Genomic DNA, 19,645 nt, shown 5'->3' on the forward strand with positions numbered 1-19,645 from the left:
ATAAACCTATAAAGTAAAAGTAAAGTGTCCACCTTTCAAGAAAACTCTGCATTAAATCGTGCTGCTAGCTACTTGATTGGTTGGTTAATGTGTTAGTTAAATCTAGTGCATATGTTCGTCTTAACATTAAATAAAAAGTTGCATATGTGGTGTCCTCGGACATTGTAATGTATGGTGTCTTTACTGTAGTTCGGAAAAACGTCATAAACGTATGCTGCGTGCGTCATGATGTCATGGCCGTTACCATCTTAAGAACCTCCGGGAGAGACAGCCTCGGCCTGCAGCAGTAACTAGTTATGTGCCGCAGAGCGGTAACATTATTAGCGGGACGCTGCACATGAAATTAAGTGTATTCTGAGATGTTCCAGATAGTGTGGTAAGTTATGTCTAAATTGACTGTTCGAGCTAACTGGCTGACTCCTAAATATCTGGTTATAACCTATAAAAATCACAGTGCTTTGCTCCCCTTGTTAAGCAGCGTTAGCTAGCAGCAGCTAACGTTAGCTGTCGTCTGACCACAATAATAGCCCATAGCTTGACATTAAGTTGAAACAGTGTGTGGGCTGCTTTTACTTTATGCCGGGCTGTAGCTTTATCTTTTTCAAGGAAGCTTCGCCAATGCGTGTTCTTTTCAATTTAATATTAGCTTTCAAAGTAGGCTAACAGTAACCTGTCTAACTACAATAGATGTCTGTTAGGAAAGGGTTCAGTCGCCCCCTGGCTGCCTTCATCTGCTTTTTAAACATACTCGGCTGTTCATGATAATCGTCAAATAATTTGTGCATAATGGTCATAACATTGGGGAAATCCTGTAAAAGCTCTGTAGACTGAATATAAATGCAGAGCAATTGAGACATTTTGACCCGTGCGTACCTTCAGCTTTGTAGGCTAAATATTATGATTTTGGTAACACTATCCCCATAATAAATGTGCTCCTGTTAAAACGTCATCGTGTGCTAGTTATTTAATTTTGTTGACGTTTTTTTGATAAAGATTTTAATATTTGAACTGCAGCATTTAAGCATTGTAGTAAATGTATTATTTTTTTCCTTCACAATACAGTTTATGGTGCATACCTTGAACGCAAAGCCTACATTGAAATTAGTAAAGCAATTTTGTTGTGTCTGACAGCTGAAAAGCTCTGCATTAAGAAAAGTGTAGTGGTAATTCTGCGGAAATAAAGAAATACTCAAGGCAACCACTTGTCTTTCTGTAGGTTTACTTTAAATGTCTGCAGACGGACTCACAGCAGCAAAACATACATCCGTATAATCTGCTCTGAATGAGTACAGAGGGAAAGGAGCATCAGTTATTTATCCAGTCTTCAGGGTCAGGCTCAGGCTCATCAGCCGAGTGTCCCTGAAGTCGATACAACAGTCAATAGCCTGTTTTATAGTTCCATATCATCATTATCAATTAACTGTTCTCATCACGCAGTCCAAAACAATCATACACAGGTCAAGTATTGACGTCAAACAGTTATGTGTAGCATCTGTATATTCCACAAGAAAATCATGTGCCTGGTATACAAAAGAGTCATTTTTTATATATGTGTGTGTGTATATATATATATATATATATATATATATATACACACACACACTGTCCTATTGTGTTTTGTATTATCTGTGGAGAGAAGCATCAGGCTGAACCTGTTGTAGCAGGATTTAGACAACCTATCTTTATCACTCAATGGATCAGCCCTGATCCAGATTCTGCGGATTGGTTTGGGGCATCCCTATCTTGCATGTTTACTCTTACATCTTTTGCCTACTGTAGCCTTTTCTAGATTTCGGACTGTGCTGCACATGGTGGAGTGTGACGGTAGCGTTGTCTTCACGTTGAATTTTATCTTCTTTTTTTTTTTATGCACCAAAATGTTAATTTCTATTAGATAGGTGAACAGTCAGTGCTGAGAGCAAAAGAGGCGGTGCGCATTGGCCAAAATGCAATCTCGGAACCCATCAGCTTTTGTCTGATGACGATTTAGCTTTTTATTAGCTTTTCTTTTATTTATTGCATTCAAATCGTCGTCAGACGCTGTTTGTGTATGTGTGTGTGTGTGTTTGTGTGAGACAAGTTAGACCGCCACAGTCTAGGTAATTAAAGGCAAACACTGGTTTCTTTCTTGCGCCATAAGAGAGGTGAAGGTGAAGCACCTGGGCAGCAGCTGCGGTATGTGCAGTGTTTCCAGCTCAGTCGTGATACCCAGTATCTTTTTCAGAGGTACCAGAGGCCTCTTAGTGGACTCCTTACTAGTCCTTTTCTCACTTTGAGACTTCACCTAGAGGAGGCCTGTAAGTGCCTTGAGAGTTTTCTTGTATTTTTCTTGTTAAACCACAGAATTACAAAATATTACATAGCATTACATTATGTAAAATGAGTACCAAACAAGTTTAAGTCTCTCAGTTGCACCTTCTTTCTCCTGCACACTCTCTCTCCACGACATTTGGACTAATATAATAGTTGGTTACATAAATGTTTAAAATGTCAGGATCTAATACCTCTAATAGAAATGCCTATTTACCAAATCAGGCAGGTTCCAACCTTGCATTCAACCCAGGTTTTGGTTATGAAGTCAGGTTGGATAATGTGGGTTGACCCATTAGATTGACCTCAGGGTCGCTATATTGGTCTGAAAGGGACATGAGAGACTTGAGTGCATATGAGTCTGATAAGGCATAGGGTTTCTCTCAGGCCCCTCTCACTGCTAATATCCTTTTGTGGATGGTAGAGCACTTTCAGTGATAAATTGGACTGTTAAAGAGCAGCTTAACACTCTGTTTTAGCTTGACCCTTTTTAGTTCTAGAGGACAGAATTATGCCTTTTGCAATAGAGGTTGGGGTAGTTGTGAGACATGTGAAACCGCAGCCATTCAAGACATATGAATGGTTTTCCATAGGACAGAAAGTTAAAGAAGTTCATTACCTTGATGTCCTGTTTGAGCTGTGCTTGTTCAGATACTGCAGTTTCCTGCAGTATCTGCAGCTACTCATCTAACCAGCTCACTCTGGCTTTGTTTTTTTTTTGTTGTTGTTTTTTTTCCCGAACATAGTCTTTGTTTTTTAGGGTGCAGCGGTGCTGTTGAAATTGCTCAGATATTTATTTTTTTATGGGTTTTTTTTTTTCTGTTGGTAAAAATGGTACTGCAGCCAGACACCAAAAATTACACATGTCAACCAGCAGGTGGCGCTATAGTTAAGGTAAATGCGTTGGCCAGTAACTCCCACATAGTACGTTGCACATTTGATAACCTTACATGCATGCATTGCCTGAATTGAGCTACATCTCATGATATAGGCCACGCCCATTTTGCCTATAATTTTTTTTTTAATGCGAAATATGCATACGTTTTTAAACTCCTCCTAGGCCGTGAATCCGATCTGCACGAAATTTTCACATAGAATCTTTGGGCCCTCATGATCAAAAGTTATTAAAAGAAGAACACAAAACTTGGGACAGTACTTTCCCATGCCCCACCGAGGCAAATTGTTGCAAATTTATGACATATGCGAAACTTACTTTTTTAAACTAATTTTAGATTGCAAGTCCAATCTGCATAAATTGTAGCAAAAATAAATAGAATGAGTAGTCTAAGGCATGGAACAAGGATCAGGTGAATGAGCAGGTAAATGCAGGGGATTTTGCAGGATGGTATGTAACTTAAAGGACACCAAGAGCTGGATAAACATTTCAAATTTTTTTGGGCTGCGACACTCCTAAGACTGACAGCTTGTTTCTTGCGGTGCTGTACTATGATGGAAATGGTTCCTCGAGTGTGTAACTTGTTAAGTCATACACATGACATAGCTCATAAGCTCACTAAAAGAGCCCCCCTCATGGTAGTACAGACTTTCCATCTTCAGTGATGAATGTTGCAGGCCCTAGTTAGCAAGTAATAAACCCTTAGAAATAATTCCACCACTGCTTGTCATTTTGTCCTCGTCAGCACCTCTTGGGGTTTCATTTTCAAGTCCTGGTACTGAACATGGAAATTTAACCTGAAGTTTTCTGCCAATCTTTTTATCATCAAAATTGATGTAAATTAGTTTTGGGAATATGTCATTTCCATCAAATTTCACAATACAAACAGTGCCAAACAATCCATTAACGAGACCATCTGTAACATCTCTATTTTTGATAAGCGTAACGCAAGTCTTAACACCAACACTTAGCAACCTATCTAAATGGGGTTTTTTTTATCATAGGTATGAAAGCTATTCTTATGTGCAAATTGCCCCATTTGAGGCTTTTAATCAAAATCTTGAGCTTGGATTTGCACAATATCTGAACATACCTTGTGCAACGTATTGAAATGATGTGTTTGCACTTCACTGTTTGTTGCAAAACTGGGAAGGTCCTCTGTGTCTTCACCCATGCCTGCCTCACATTGTTTTAATAACACTTCATCCTGCTCTTTAAGTTTTTCCCCTTTGGTATGTTTCCTGAGTCGATTTAGTGTCAGGGCAAACTCCTGGTCTTTTTGCTACATAATTTGTCAACCCTGTGACTGAAAGTATTTGCCCATAGGTTGGTCTCTATTTGGTCTGTGCAAAGAGGCCTTCTTTTAACTGGTGGCAGCTGATTTTAAAAAGTCTCCAACAGCTATAACAAACATTGCCAAAGGCAGAAAAATCAGCAGATTGTTGAATTTGTCATAGTGTGCCATGGATATAGGCCAAAAGTTTGATTAACCATGGAAATTGAATTTATTACCAATATTTGTCGATCTTTCAAACTGGCTCTTAATGTATTTACTTTTTCCTCCCATAGAGGTTGATATGTCAATGAAGCATTATTACCAATCACAAAGCTGTTGTGTATATTTGTAGCATTAATGTTATATGCAGTCACACCAGTTAGGATGTCATCTGGATTATTAGACATGCTTGCTAACAATCTGCATGCCTCATAATACACAGCTTTTATCAAATGAGACTTTCCTGTTCCTCCAGAAATAAATACATTAAATGGGTAAAGATTTTTCCCATATACTTAATCTCATTGACTTATTTTGTATAACACTTGTGCCTATAGCTCATTTAATGAGTGTATAATAGATAATGCTTCTGATTGATTCATTTTCTGCATTTTAAATTCAACTGACACTGCCCTCCATTCTAGTGGCTGTAAATCTGGAATTTCTTTTTTCATTAGCACACATATCCTTGTTAATACGCATTTCTTCTAAATATTGTAATCGCTCCAATTCTGCTTCAGGACAAAGAGCTGCCCATGACTTTCAAACTCTGTGCTGATCTCCACCGGCGACTTGCATTGCGCTCATGGGACTGCAGGTCCGTCTTGCCCTGCCTCCGCGGGCCGCATGTTGCAACTAGGTGGTGCTTTAATTGTAAAATCATGAAATATGTGAACATACTTTTTTGAATTCCTGAGTCCAATTTGCATGAAACTGCACATAGAATCTATTGACCCTCTTGATCAAAAGTTAAAAATAAAAAAATAATTTTGATACTCCAGAAAATGTGCAAGTTATAAAGGAACAATTTCCTAAAGGTTGCAGTAAAACAGGAAGTGATATCATATCTCCACATACGATTGTCCAAATAACACGAAACTTGGGCCAGTACTTTCCCATGCCCCACCCAGGCTCAGTTCAAAATTGGCACCAATTGGCCACTAGGTGGCACTGTTGTTGCAAAATAATGACACAACTACTGTTTCTGAAATGAATATTTTCCAATCTCTGTGTTGCTCTCTACCTGCGGCTTCCATTGCGCTCTTGGTACTGCAGGTCCGACTTGCATTGCCTCCGTGGACCGTGTTGTGACTTGGACCCCGTTTAATACCAAGTTTGTCTTTTGTTTTTCAATCAATTAATCAATCAATTAACAGATGTGACAGTGTAATAAAGTTTAAAATATTAGTATTATCAGTATGATTTCTCCTCAACCTCATGACGAAGCACAGGCACTGTTAATCTGGTTACACAGATTCATTGTTGATTGTCTTAAAGGGATGAAGAGTCCATTCAGAAGCTCAGATTGGAGATCTGTCAGCCACTTGTTGTAACAGTCTGAGAGTAATGTCCACTTTCTGCAGTGATTGTTTAGATGCGCAATTATGAGAAAATGGGTAAAGCAAGCAAGCACTCCCTAAGTTCTTATTTTCACATTGTTTGCTGTCAGAGATGGAGCTGTGGGATCAAAACCCAAATCAAGTTTTGAACAACAGCAGGGACTGATGTGCACCAATTTTGACTCATTGCACAAACCTCTTCCTCCTGAAGCCCTCCTCCCTTTGTGCTGTCTCATTGATACTGATCAACCCGTTGACTGTAACCATCAAAAAACTTTTAATTTTTGGATTTGCTGTCCTTATATAACCTAGCTAAACTTCGAGACAATTATCAATCCAGTTTTGTATTCATCGAGGCAACATTCCGTGTGAAATCAGTAGTCAGAATTGATTGTTTTAAGGAAGCATTTATTCTAACCCAAACCATGATCTTTTCCTAAACCAGACCAAGTAGTTTTGGCGCCTAGACCTAACCAAACTGCGACTTACCTGAAATGTTTCTCAGCAGGCGTTGTTTTGAAAGTGTAACCGGACGTTGCATATTTATTATTGCTAATTTGACCGCGGAATGAGAAAGTGTTGAAATCGTGACACTGCCACGGTGGACCAGCGTGTGTGTTGCAGCAGCAGACCGCTGGCAAGTGAAAGTTGAGTGTCTGATGTCCCGTATAGTACAGTAAACGGTGCCGCGAAATTAGGAGTGCTCGACGGGTAGTTTCGCTGCACTGTTTAGACGCGTGTAAAACATATGGTTGTGTGTGTGTGTCAAACTCTTGACACAGGCAGCAGAGGACAAAAGCAGCGCGGCCATAAATGACACCAGAACGCAGTAGACTCTCAGCATAGTTCATTACATGACTATTTTTGTCCAAACATTTACCCGCCAGTGTGGCAGATAGCCTTCCGATATTTACTCACCAAATGGAAAATCCACCTGCATTTGGCACTTGCCGGGTGTTAATTTCGGACTCTGCCTGCCCTAATGTACAACTGGGTCTAGACACCATGACCTGTCCAACAGTGTGTATTGGGATGATAAATAGCTCCTGGACATTAGTTTGAGTCACCTCATATTGTTGTTATCTGCTGTCATTTAAATAGCAAATTAATAAAGTATAATGTTCCATCATACTGCACAGACACAGATTCAGTCATATCACTAAAGCATGCCTTGGAAGCAATAGCTGTAGACTTTCCTAGTCCAGATCTTGCTGTAAGTTATATATTCCACATAGATAATAGTAGATGGGAAGAATGTAAATTATTTTTAAAAGGCAGTACTTTGTCCCAAAAGCCAGTGGTCAGTAGGGATACACCGATTCAACTTTTTCTCTCCCAATCTCAATACCTCAACTAAGGGTTTCTGTCAATACTGAATACCGATCCAATACTAGTGATGTGAGTGAATCATCATAATCATGAGTAAATTATTGGAAACAAACTATTTTTATTTTTTATTTTTTTACTGACTCAGGAGTTACAAGTCCTCACCTCCACAAACTCGTTCACTGACTTTACCCCTCCTACCTGCTACTAGCTAATGCGAAGACAAGGCGAGACCACATGTCACTCGCACTATTGTGCAACTCTTATATTAACTAGAATTGTGGAAATGTATCAAATGAATTACTATATTAACCTAGCCTTGTGAGAAAAGCAACAACTTTGGCGCTTGTTTCAATTAGGTACTGCCCTGAGCTGAAGGTCTACTCAGGCTGCACAAATCACATACAAGTTCCATGCCACAGTCAGTAACCATCAATGAATTTTAAGTTGTCCCTTTTTAGTTTACTACTACTACTACTCGATTCTGATGGCTCAATCATGAAATCCAACAGTCTGTAATTTTTGATTAGCAGACTGTTGTTATGGATGCAGTTCTGATCATAGATCTATGGGACTGAGTGACTGCCGTTCACGTCTTTCAGACTTTTTTAAAATGAAAACAATAAAATAATTTCAAATTAATCCAATTATTTAAGGTTTTTTATTTTTTATTACCAATATTTTGTATGAGTTATTTTCTTCAGAGTTGGTTTTAAGTTGTTAGCGGAGGGCTAAACCAGAAGTTAGCCGGCTCAGCCAGCAGAAGTCTCTGGTACACATGCTCTATTTTGCGCTGGGGCCAGTGGAGGATTCACCAAGCTCTGGGTGACTGACTTGGTGACTTCAATGACTTGAAAACCTGACTCTTTGTAGTGAGTGACTCACATAACCTCAAGTCAGTAAAGTCAGAGTTGAACCTCCCATCAAGTGCTCTTTTTCCCGAATTTAAAACTTAACATTGCTGCATAGAATTCATTGGAATCATTTTTATGTTGGGTAACATGAGGCCAGGATATGCTATGTGGCATATAAAATTGAGTTGGCTTGCTGTGGCAGAATGAATGCAACTGATAGCAGAAACACTGAATTTTCTGATGACCTTGAGAAAGAAACTGCATTTAATGTGGATCAATCATGTCATGACAAATATTCAATCCGCTTAATAAGGTCAGTACTGGTGCTGATGTTTGGCATATCAAATCGGTGTCTCCCTAGTGGTCAGGCAAGGTACTATGATCCAACACGAGGAGGACTGGAATTGGGCCAGCAGAATTTTTCAAAGACTTGTGAATAAGTGGAAGAATCAGAGGCAAATACACAAAAGGATTGCACCGCTTTTGCGGCTGCTAAACCTGCACAAATAAAACAAAAAGAAACCGTGTAATTCTCAAAGCACCTGCAAAGGGTGAAATGCACCCCTAACTGCACTGCTAAGCAAATAGCGTCTTGGTGCTCCAGTACTATTTGCATGTATTTAAATTAGGTAATAGGCATACATTTCGCATAAAATTGGTCCATTTCTATGCAAATGAGCCTCATTGCAAAAAAAAAGTCAAATTCACAAACACCAGTGCTAATAGTCACATGCAGTTAGAGTGAAAATGATGTCTTCAGAGAGTTGGTGGTAACAAACACATTTATAAGGGGTATTTATGGGTGTGTTTGTTCTGTAATATCATTAGCTCAATATCTTTCATGAATCGGACCTTGAGACGGAAGATAGCGGTTGCAAGTGGTGTGCAATTAATGGTGCTATCAGCAGCTGCAATCCATTCTTTGTGAGTTCGCCCCTCAGAGTGAGTAGAAAACTCACTGATATAGGCAACCTCTTGTTTAAAATCTGTAAAGGACAATATTTTTCTGCTCTAAGCAGTCATCAACTGAATAGTGGTGTACTGGGATTAAAAGAGAAAAAGGCATGCATGCTCACAGTAGAAGGCAATACTTATCCTAACTAGGCCCACACGATATGGGTCAAATCTGCAATGTGCGATAACTCTGTTCAATATTGTGATGACTATATGACTTGCGCTAAACAAATATTGAAGTGTGTATATTAGCTAAACAGTTACTATGTCAGCTTGGTTGTCTTTAAATTCAGAACAGGATTAGAATTGAATATAAATATAACTAAATATTTCTAGAGCAGTAATAGTGACATTTGTAACAGCAAAGTCACTGTGTAAACTCAATATCTCACTGGAAACAAATTTTAAAATCTCAATAAAATAAATCATATTCCTGACATCAAAATACTGAGTGAAGTTTAGAAAGAATGAAGAACACAGACATCAGTCAGTATCAGTCCTTCCTCTTGTCGTTTGTCCTCCTCCCTCTGCTGCTGCTGCGATTCACCTGCTGGTAAAGAGAGGAGGGGCTGGTTTGTCTCAGCCAGCAGCTAAGTTTACAAGAATTTGCCAAATTTTAAGATATGTGGCAAACCAAGAAACAGTTAGACTACATACATACTTCGTTTTAGCTTGTTTATAACAATTCGCTATTAGCTGAGCTAGCACGCTGTGGTTGTGTAAAACATATGAGACTGCAGACAGAGCAGATTATCGCTATCACTATTAATATTGTTTTCTACATGTTTATGCTTGTTGAACAGGTGTATTGGCTTTTTACTCACAAAGGTTTTATTGCACCTACAGTAATGAGCGTAGTTGTCCTCGGCTCGATTAATCTTCGAGTTATCTTCACTGTGTGTCTCTTTATGTGGAGGAGACAGAGCAGAGGCTGCAGCGTGATAATAAATACTACGGTCTTTAGAACCGGGGCCGTTAAATACCAGGTTTCCGTACCCATCCCTAAATTAAATGATTTTTCTTATTCATCACATTTCAGGCAGTCTTTTGCGATGTTTATTGCGCATGTTAATATCGCAATGACGATGAAAATACGATTTATTGGTCAGTACTAGTCAATGAGAGGGACCCAGGTGAAACGGTGAGGTTACAGGGAGCAGAGGTGAAGAAGGTGCAGGACTTTAAGTACTTAGGGTCAACGGTTCAGAGCAATGGAGACTGTGGAAAAGAGGTGAAGAGGCGAGTGCAAGCAGGTTGGAACGGGTGGAGAAAAGTGTCAGGTGTGTTGTGTGATAAAAGAGTATCAGCAAGAATGAAAGGAAAGGTGTTGAGACGGTGGTGAGACCAGCGATGTTGTACAGCTTAGAGACAGTGGCACTGAAGAAAAGACGAGAGGCAGAGCTGGAGGTAGCAGAGCTTAAGATGTTGAGGTTCTCTTTGGGAGTGACGAGGACAGACAGGATCAGGAATGAGTACATCAGAGGGACAGCTCATGTTAGATGTTTCAGAGATAAAGTCAGAGAGGCCAGATTGAGGTGGTTTGGACATGTTCAGAGGAGAGACTGTGAATATATTGGTAGAAGGATGCTGAGGTTGGAGCTGCCAGGCAGGAGGTCTAGAAGAAGACCAAAGAGGAGATTTATGGATGTAGTGAGAGAGGACATGAAGTTAATTGGTGTGAGTGAAGAGGATGCAGAGGACAGGGTTAGATGGAGGCACATGATTCGCTGTGGCGACCCCTGAAAGGGAACAGCCGAAAGGAAAAGAAGACTAGTCCCAACTTAAGACCTTAAAATGAGGGTTTACCAAAATATCTATCACAGTGGGAAAGCACACATCAGATTTTTAGGTGGTTGATAGGTAAATTACCACAAAATCAACATGGTTCAAAGAATTTAGCATCTCTTCTGGCTGTTTTGAAAACACAATGTCACCAAGGATTTTGCTTGGGTTACTATAAATCAGAAGCTCCAACATCTGCCATTTGTCCAATTTACAGATAAAACACTGTAACCACAAGCTAGCCAACTTCCAAACATTCAAAACATTTTTCCATTGTATTTGACTGTGTGCAAAGGAGGCAAATTAAGTGCATTTCCACATAAACACTGAACAGTAAGGCTTACCAAACTGTGTCATCTTGCTTGGGCGCTTATGCTCATAGCAGGTCTTACTTTGTCAAACAGCTGAATCTGATGCACACAGTCAACACTGTCAAGCTAAAACCCCTTTCCAACCTCAGTGCAGTACTTTAAACCTGTATTGGCAGTCAGTCTGAATCTTTTGTTAAATTTTGACTTCAGTGGTTTGATAATTCTTTTTTTCTTTTTGTTTTTATCCCTCCAGGTGCTGATACAACATGGAAAATCTTAGCAGAGGGGTGAACATTCAGCTCGTAAGGAGATCTTTTTAGAAACAGTCTGAGAGTGTGGACATACAGAGTGATTCCCCCATGGAAACCAATTTTGTGGTTGTCTGGATAGAGTTTTACTCATACCTGCAGATCGAAAAGTGATGCCATCAGCACATGGACAAAATAATTTCAACATGGAAAAGCAGAAATCACTGAATACTGTTGCCTCAACACAGTTGGGTGGAGAATCAAGTACCTTCATCTGCACTGAGTGTGGTGATGGGTTTAGCCAGTACTCTAATGTGTTGGCCCACATGGCCATTCATGGACCTTTGGAGTCATTTTCCTTTGATGGCTCATCCAATGGATTTGAAGTCCCTCGAGAATATGTGTTACAAGAAAATGGTACACTGACAGTTGTGAATGGCTTGGTGCAGTCACATTCGTCTGTAAAACCAGTATCTCCTGGAGTCCTGCCATCACATTTCCCATCCTCTATCAAACCAGTATCTCCAACTCTAAGGCCACAGCCTTCTCCTTATAAAGATGTGTTCAGGCCAAGACCATCAGACTTGAACTCGGACAAGTCTCGTCAGGGCCATTACCGTTGTGAAATATGTAGCAGATCATTTAACAGCCTGCAGAGTTTACATCGTCACCAGCAATATCGAAACACAGAGCGAGGTTACAAGTGTACTCTGTGCTGTAAGATCTTTGAGGGTAGACAGGACCTTAAAAAACACCTTGAAGACCACGCCAATGAAAGGTTTCATTGCTGTGGTCATTGTGGTAAGCGATTCCTTAAAGTGGATGCACTGAATGCTCATCAAAAAGAAAATCACCTCTCCTCCAAGGCTACAGCATTGGGTAAATCTGAGAATAAACAGGAAAAAAAGTTTGAGAAAACATATCCTTGTAGGAAATGCAAGTTGAATTTTTTCTGGATGTCAGATTTTCAGGCACATTCACTGTACCATTGCAAAGGAAAAGAGCCTGATGCTACTTTTTCATCCGAAATTGACATGAACTCTAAGATAGAAACACCACTTGAAAACTGCTACAGCAATGGTACATCTAATAATGTTAAGAATGGGGATAGTAAAATCTTTAGGGATACAAGCGGTGAGATTGATACTGAATACTCTTTCACACCATACAGATGTGGTTTATGTGGGGATCGTTTTCAAAAGTTAACAGCTCTGAAGGAGCATCATCTCACACATCAAACTCAAGAGGAAATAGATCAGCTGAATCAAGAATCACAAAGAACTTTTAAGCGAAGAATTCCTCCTAAAGGCAGACGTAGAAGAGGGGCTAATCCAAATGGCAAGCTGCATCCTTGCAAGCATTGTCATCGTGTCTTTAATCATTCTAGTAGTTTATCTCGGCACATGAGATACCATAAGGGTACTATGCACACATGTGTATTTTGTGGTAGACATTTTCCACAGCGCTGTGATTTGAGAAGGCACATAGCCATGTACCACAAAGCTGAATTAGAAAAGAAACCAGGTTTGAAACACTTGTGCACAACTCCACAAAATGGGCCTTCTCCCAATTCTCTTAATGGTGAGAAAAACATGAGCTCTCCTGATGAGAAAACCAAGAGCTCCTCTGACAATGAACAAACAGCATCACCAGAACAACATCCAAAGGGGAAACAATCTGGAAAAGCAGGCCGAGTTAACTACAAGTGTCAGGAATGTGGAAAGAGATTTGGGTTGTTATGTGTGTACCAACGGCACTTGCGCTATCACAAAAAGGAACCTAGTAAGTGCCCCAGGTGTCCAGCTCAATTCAGGAATTCTTCATCCCTTGAGCTTCACCTTCAAAACCACCCGAGCACTGGAGAAGCCGGTGATGTTGGACAAATATGTCACGGCACTGGTTCCAGTGGGGACGCTGTGCTAGAAAAGGGTAATGCAGAGGACCTAGAGGATGACTATATGGACCATACTCGAAATGATAAAGGAAATTCATCAGAGGTTCTTTACGAATGCACTGAGTGCACTGAGACATTCTCATGCTTGGAGACGTTTCTTCAGCACCAGACTTCTCATGGCTCAGAAAACAACGGGTAACTATCATGTCAGACCCTTTAGTTATTATTGCCAACAATCAAGCTCTCAGGAGTTGTTTTTGACTCTTTTGAATGCAAATATTAGAATAACTGTATAGATTAGAAATTGACGTAAAAGTTTGTTTGTAATGGTTATTTTGCATAACTACTTTTTATACACTTTTCTTTGGCATGAGGAGCAAAATTCGGTATAGTGTTGAATTTTTGAAACTGGAAATTGGAACCCGGAAGTAAGGTTTGGGTGGGGTGCATACCAAATTTACTTTTGAATAAAATTCAAAATAAAAAAAAATGGACACAACTACAATGTACTTATGGGTAAAATGCAAGTTTAAACCTAGTATTCTCCCACAGGCTACAATTGTAGTTAACTTGATGTCCCACCAATTGTTGACTAGCTAGGATAAATGTGTTACTTTTCATTGTATTCTTAGTGGCTACCCATGCTGTTATTGTCGATCATATTGCTGCATTTTTCATTGTTTTAATTGCAAATGTGATTTTGAGATTTTCTTTTAATATGTGGTATGTGTCTGTCTTCCTTTTTAAAAGGAAAGCATTGTCCCTGCATAGATTTTTAATTGTGCCATTAAAATTGTACAGCGGAATTACTTCGTGCTATCAGTTTTGCTTTGACTTCCTTTTTGCTGCTTTTGCATTTTTATGGAATTGTAGTGCAGCAAGTTAATAGTAACTGGTTAGAGAGGAATCCTTGTGTTGGGTGGATTAAATGGGGAGTCACTAATTGTTGATCACAAATGTAGGCCAATGTATTAGCTACTCTATTTCAAGCAGCCCCTATTGGACATGTCTCTTTGGCAACTCCTAGTGGTAGTATCAAAGACACTGGTAGGCAGCAATGCACATAGCTCTCCTGAGTCTATGAGATACCATACTGTTGAACTGAAATTATGATGTCCTGAATGATCAGCTTATAGAGGGTTTGTCATATAGTGTATCCATGACATTTTAAGCTGGTAATACAGAAGAACTGGAGAAAATGGTGGGAGTGCATATGTTGTATATATTCATATGCCCTTTCCACCTTCAAACTCTCAAATGCCTGTCTGCCTAAAAACAGCCTGATGCTGTAATGTTATGGCTTTTCAATAGAGCATTCTGGATTCATGAACAATCGTTTTGAGTTTTACATCTTCATTATATGGATACTAATGTAGTAACGGCCACGGAATCTTAGCTTATCACACTAGAGTCTGCTGTGATCAGCGGTGTAGAGAGTTCAACACACTTGAATTAATCTCAACCATTATTTTGTTATTAGCAGCTTGGTCCATTTTAGATGTAGTAAAAGAGCTGGTAATGGCGTGGCCATTGCTGCCCATTCATCTTTGTGGCCAACCATAGTACTGCAATAATCTCTTGTGGCCAAAAAAACTTTATCATAGGCTGCCATTATAAAGGAAATGCCTATTAAACTGTTGACTCGACATTTCAAACAGCACACAAGGTCAATTATTTTAATTTTCAATAGAAATCATAATATGCATGTGTCATGGGCTGTACAATGTGGAAGCCAACCAGAAAATGAGAATTTATTTGGCATTTATGCGATGGCTGAGCAACTTGCATTGGAATGAATGGGCACCATCATAAATCACAGTATCCATTTTCATAATACTTGCTTGGTGTCCCTGGTAGCATATTAAATAGGGTCTTATCAGAGAGCTTTTAACAGTGCATTGTAGGACTCTCTTAGGGAGATTTTGGCACTAAATAGCCTTAGAATATGGCTTATCCCCAGGGAATTTCAGCACCTACAAAACCAGGGACCATTTTGAGGCACCTCTTTAATGGAGACAAATGTGTTGGTCATGGGTAAATTTGGACCTGTTTGGTACTAGATGAAAGGTCAGGTGGTCATCAGAATCATTGGTAAACATCCTCTGGCAACAGTGCCCATACCAAACTTCATGGCAATATGGCCATTGCAAGAACAGTCAGGCTCATTGACCGGTTGACCAACTGCTGCTATTGAGGAAAAAGATAAGTAGTGTACCCACAGCAGCTAGTAGGCCTACCTTCTTTAGTGGGCTGACAATTCTTTACTAAAAAAAAAAAAAAGAAAGAAATTTAAACGCATTTTTTAATTTTTATTTGATTCTCTCCCTTACATAGTGACCGCAGTATAGTTTCAACAAGAAACAAGTGGCCTATTATTTGGACAGTGAGCAATAATAATAAAAGCCAAAAACATTTCGTAGTGGTTTAGGGTTCTTTCCCTGTGACAATACAGGTCTGCAATTAACATTTTCCAAGTCTTCTGCAAACCTTGATTTACGATGAAATTCTGTATCAAGTATGTAATCCTTCTGATGCAGCCCAGCACAAGCAGTCTTGCAACTACAGGTGAAGTGAAATACCTTGTAACAGCTTGATTGCCTACGCAACAAAGACAACATTTATGTCTTGTGACCAATGCCTTTTCTTCCTGGCTGAAAAGCTCTCATTCCAACACCTTCCCTGTTAGATAACATTCCCACTAGGACAAAACAAAAAGTGTACAGTTTTAATAAAGGCACTGAGAATCCCTGTCTTCCTGTGTGGCCACATGGGTCTCCCTTTACTGATATCATACATTAGAATTGTCTTTGGTGCCTTTCTTTTGGCTCTTTATAATGTTTACTATCTGTTACTTCTCATGGGATACTTTTTACTCCAAATGCCAATGCAGGCCAACATATCCTTAACAAGCCAAGACAGATAGTGGGTGCCCACATCCCTATTCATGGACTTAGGTGTGCTGTCATTGATTCCAGGTTGCTTTTTATATTATTTGGCCTTATCATTTGCTATGTTCTTGGACAGTGTGGCCAAAGATGGCCAATTTTGCCATTTCTAAGAGATTTTTAATGATATTAGTGGGTACATTTCAACACTTTGTCTTCCAGCCTTATTCAGCTGCACCTCTCTGTCTAGTGAAAATTTAACTGCTAACTGTGAGCGCACCTATAGATTATGTGACTGATTGACAACACTCCTGGATTGCTGATAAGGTGGGGGAGACCAAGACCCAACTATTAATAAAGGCTAGGGTTGTCCCGAATACCATTTTGGGGGGCTTTGAAGCTTCAGCAAGAATTTGAACTGGAACAAACAATGGTTTTTTACTTGTCACCATTATTAGCATTATTACATTGCATAAATTAGCCTAGTGGCTAGCGGACTTTTCCTCTACTCTTAGCTTAACAAATTACATATTATATATACTTTTTCTTATTCACTGTCGGTTTAAGTCATTGCATCTCCCAAAAGAACACCATGGTTAAGTTTCAGCATTACGTAACTTAACAAATTGTCATCACCTCGAGTTCACTTCGCCTGTCTCTCCTCTGCTCCGCCCATACATACATGTCATGGCTCTAAGATGCCATATATTCTTAATGTTGGATTACTATTTGTTATTTCATTCATTTGGGATTTTTGGGGTAATACATATATAATAATAAAAAACAAAACCTTTTCAAATACTGATTTGGATGTCTATTACCATGGCAACGGTAGAAGCTTTGAAGCTTTCAGGTCAGCCCCAATAGAGGCTATCTGGATATGACCTCTGGGGATGAAGACTTTGAACAGAGATGTCACATATAATCCTGTTATCAAGAAGAGGCAATAGAACCTTTGTGAGTATGGTTGGTGAGCATTCATTCTGAATTATGACAAACAAAAGCCTTGTTCAGAGGACCAGACCAGAATTCATTGACCAGAAAATAAATTTGTAGGTCTACAAGCAAGCTGTGTGAGGTGCACATGTTCAGTTGTATCCTGCACCTTTAAATTTTTCAGTTGGGAGATCACAACATTTTTTGTACTTTCAAAATGGTTATGCTTCCTAAAGTATGACTGTACTATTCATTAAACGTGCAGTATAACACACCCATGAAAATTACACACTTCAGCTTGGCTGACAGCAGTTCAATAACATCATTAAAATTGTGTGTTAGGACACCTCAGAGAAAGTCTGGGTCAGTAAATTATCTAAAGGTCCCGATATACTCCAAAACAGACTCAGACAGCGGATGTCTGCTGTCACGCTGTCCTGTATGCTACTGTGTCTGCACAGAGAGACGTGACTGAATATAGCCAGCATGGTCATTAATTTTGGGCTGCACGCAGACTTCTACAGCACATCTAATGTGTAGTCTTGTAGACTTGGGCAGATGGCGAAATTTACGTCACACTGCCCTTCAAAGTTGATGCATAATTCATCTTTTGATTTGTGGTCTTTAGATTACGAAAACCTCCAAAAAATGTGGACACACAGATACAGCTAGCAGTTCCTTCACGGTAATTAGATTTTGAGTATAGTATGACCCGAGCAGATTCTTTAGGTCCCTTGTAGCATCCCCCATACTTTCCTATGTATCACTGATATCTGTGTTCAGGAATTTACCATTCATGTTTGGCAATCTTGCCCTCCATACAAGGTCCCAGCCTGACCACACCTGTCACCACTGTAGTCTGACATCCCAACTACTAGGATACATAAACCAATTCAAGTGTCCTAGTCCAGATCACTAACATCGGTTGACTGCTAACTACAGTGGGTGTAGACCATGTGCCTCCTTCAATGCAGTTGTTACTACTGGATGATAAAAACTCTCCAAGACCGCTCTATGCCCCTCTCAAAACATTAAATGCTGAAAGGTGATGATGCCTCACTGGCTTCCCACCACTGAAAGTGTGTTGCCAATGTGAGTTGCTGATGTGATGGCCTAGAGGATCCCTTCTGCGCCTGCACATTTCTGTGTATGCATGGTGCAGTTTATGTTACTGCCGTAACTAGGGGGTAACTTGGTCATGAATCGACCAGATCTACACGTGTCCACATTGTGGTTTACATAACTCTTGTGACTCTTATGTACTGACTTAGCTAGCAAGCAAGATTTTGTCAAAACAAAAATATAAACTGCAACATGCCAATCATGTAGCCTGACAGATTAGGTAGCTGGGCATCAGTCACAAGCGTGAGAAAATATGTGTGATGTGCCTGCAGAGGGGATCCATTAAGTCATTTTCTGGAGCAACTACCTCTTGGTCACCAAAACTGGCAGGACATCTGCTGGGAATTTAACCTGCAGTTGTGCTGCAGTGGACAAGTGTGCACAACCCAAAGGTCCAACCTATGTTTGGTTATTGCTAGATTTTGGTAACATGCCATGTGAACTGAGCATTACAGAAGGGAATACTTCAAAAGCCAAAGACAAAGAAATGGAAAGGAAAACAGCCATGGGTGACTGACGGATCATCTAAGGGGCAGTCATGGGATTTCTGACCCTGTCTAGTACATGGCTTTGCTATTGGCAGATACACTCCTTGGGCTCAAGAATGTACTGGGCTGAATAATCAAGGGGAAATTTGAAAGGGGCAATCAGTTTGGGTCATGATTACATAATCTACTTACAGCACCATGATAGGCTAAAAGGGTGACATTATAATATGAAGGGGAGTTGAGTGTCCACTCTTACCCATTGATGTATTAAGAAAATCCATATACCACGTTCCAAGATGGTGCCCCATCCATTCCTATGAAAGTTGCTCACTGGGCCCAAACATTGAAAAAGTCTCTGGGGCCTAAGAGCATGCACACTAGTGTCCTTCTCCCGCCATGATATGACTCTTCCACAGTTTCCAAATCATATTGGATTCAATGGATCATATTCTAATAATACAAAGAGTAATTTCAGCTTGTTTGTGATGCTATCCTTTTTTAATGATTGTGTATGGGGGAAGTGTCTTTGGGCCATGGTGCATCATGTGATGCTGCAATACTGAGTAGGGCCACTACGCCAAAATCGCCTTACATTCTAGTGCTGTTCCCGGGAGCTTGCTCTTAACCAAACTACACTAAAGTTTTTATGTCAGCTAATCACTGATTAACAGCTGATCACTGACTTAACTAACAGTCTAACTCACATGAACTCTTGCAGGATGTAATATTAGGGAAATCTGATTTTTGAAGTTCTGGGCTTAAGGCATCAGTACGCTTGACAGATCGTCAAGGAACATCTGAACCC

General features: G+C 39.9%; 1 protein-coding gene across 1 annotated transcript; it reads left to right on the forward strand.

The window, feature by feature from the left end:
- The first annotated feature begins 220 nt into the window (after positions 1-220).
- Positions 221-14,215, forward strand: si:dkeyp-84f3.5 (uncharacterized protein LOC334144 homolog). Its single transcript, XM_044207675.1, has 2 exons — positions 221-376; positions 11,521-14,215. The coding sequence occupies exon 2, from the start codon at positions 11,689-11,691 to the stop codon at positions 13,606-13,608; it is 1,920 nt and encodes a 639-aa protein (XP_044063610.1). The 5' UTR covers positions 221-376; positions 11,521-11,688; the 3' UTR covers positions 13,609-14,215.
- The last annotated feature ends 5,430 nt before the right edge of the window (positions 14,216-19,645 follow it).

The sequence above is a fragment of the Siniperca chuatsi genome, linkage group LG9, assembly GCF_020085105.1.
Source record: "Siniperca chuatsi isolate FFG_IHB_CAS linkage group LG9, ASM2008510v1, whole genome shotgun sequence".
In the NCBI taxonomy this organism is placed as follows: domain Eukaryota; kingdom Metazoa; phylum Chordata; class Actinopteri; order Centrarchiformes; family Sinipercidae; genus Siniperca; species Siniperca chuatsi.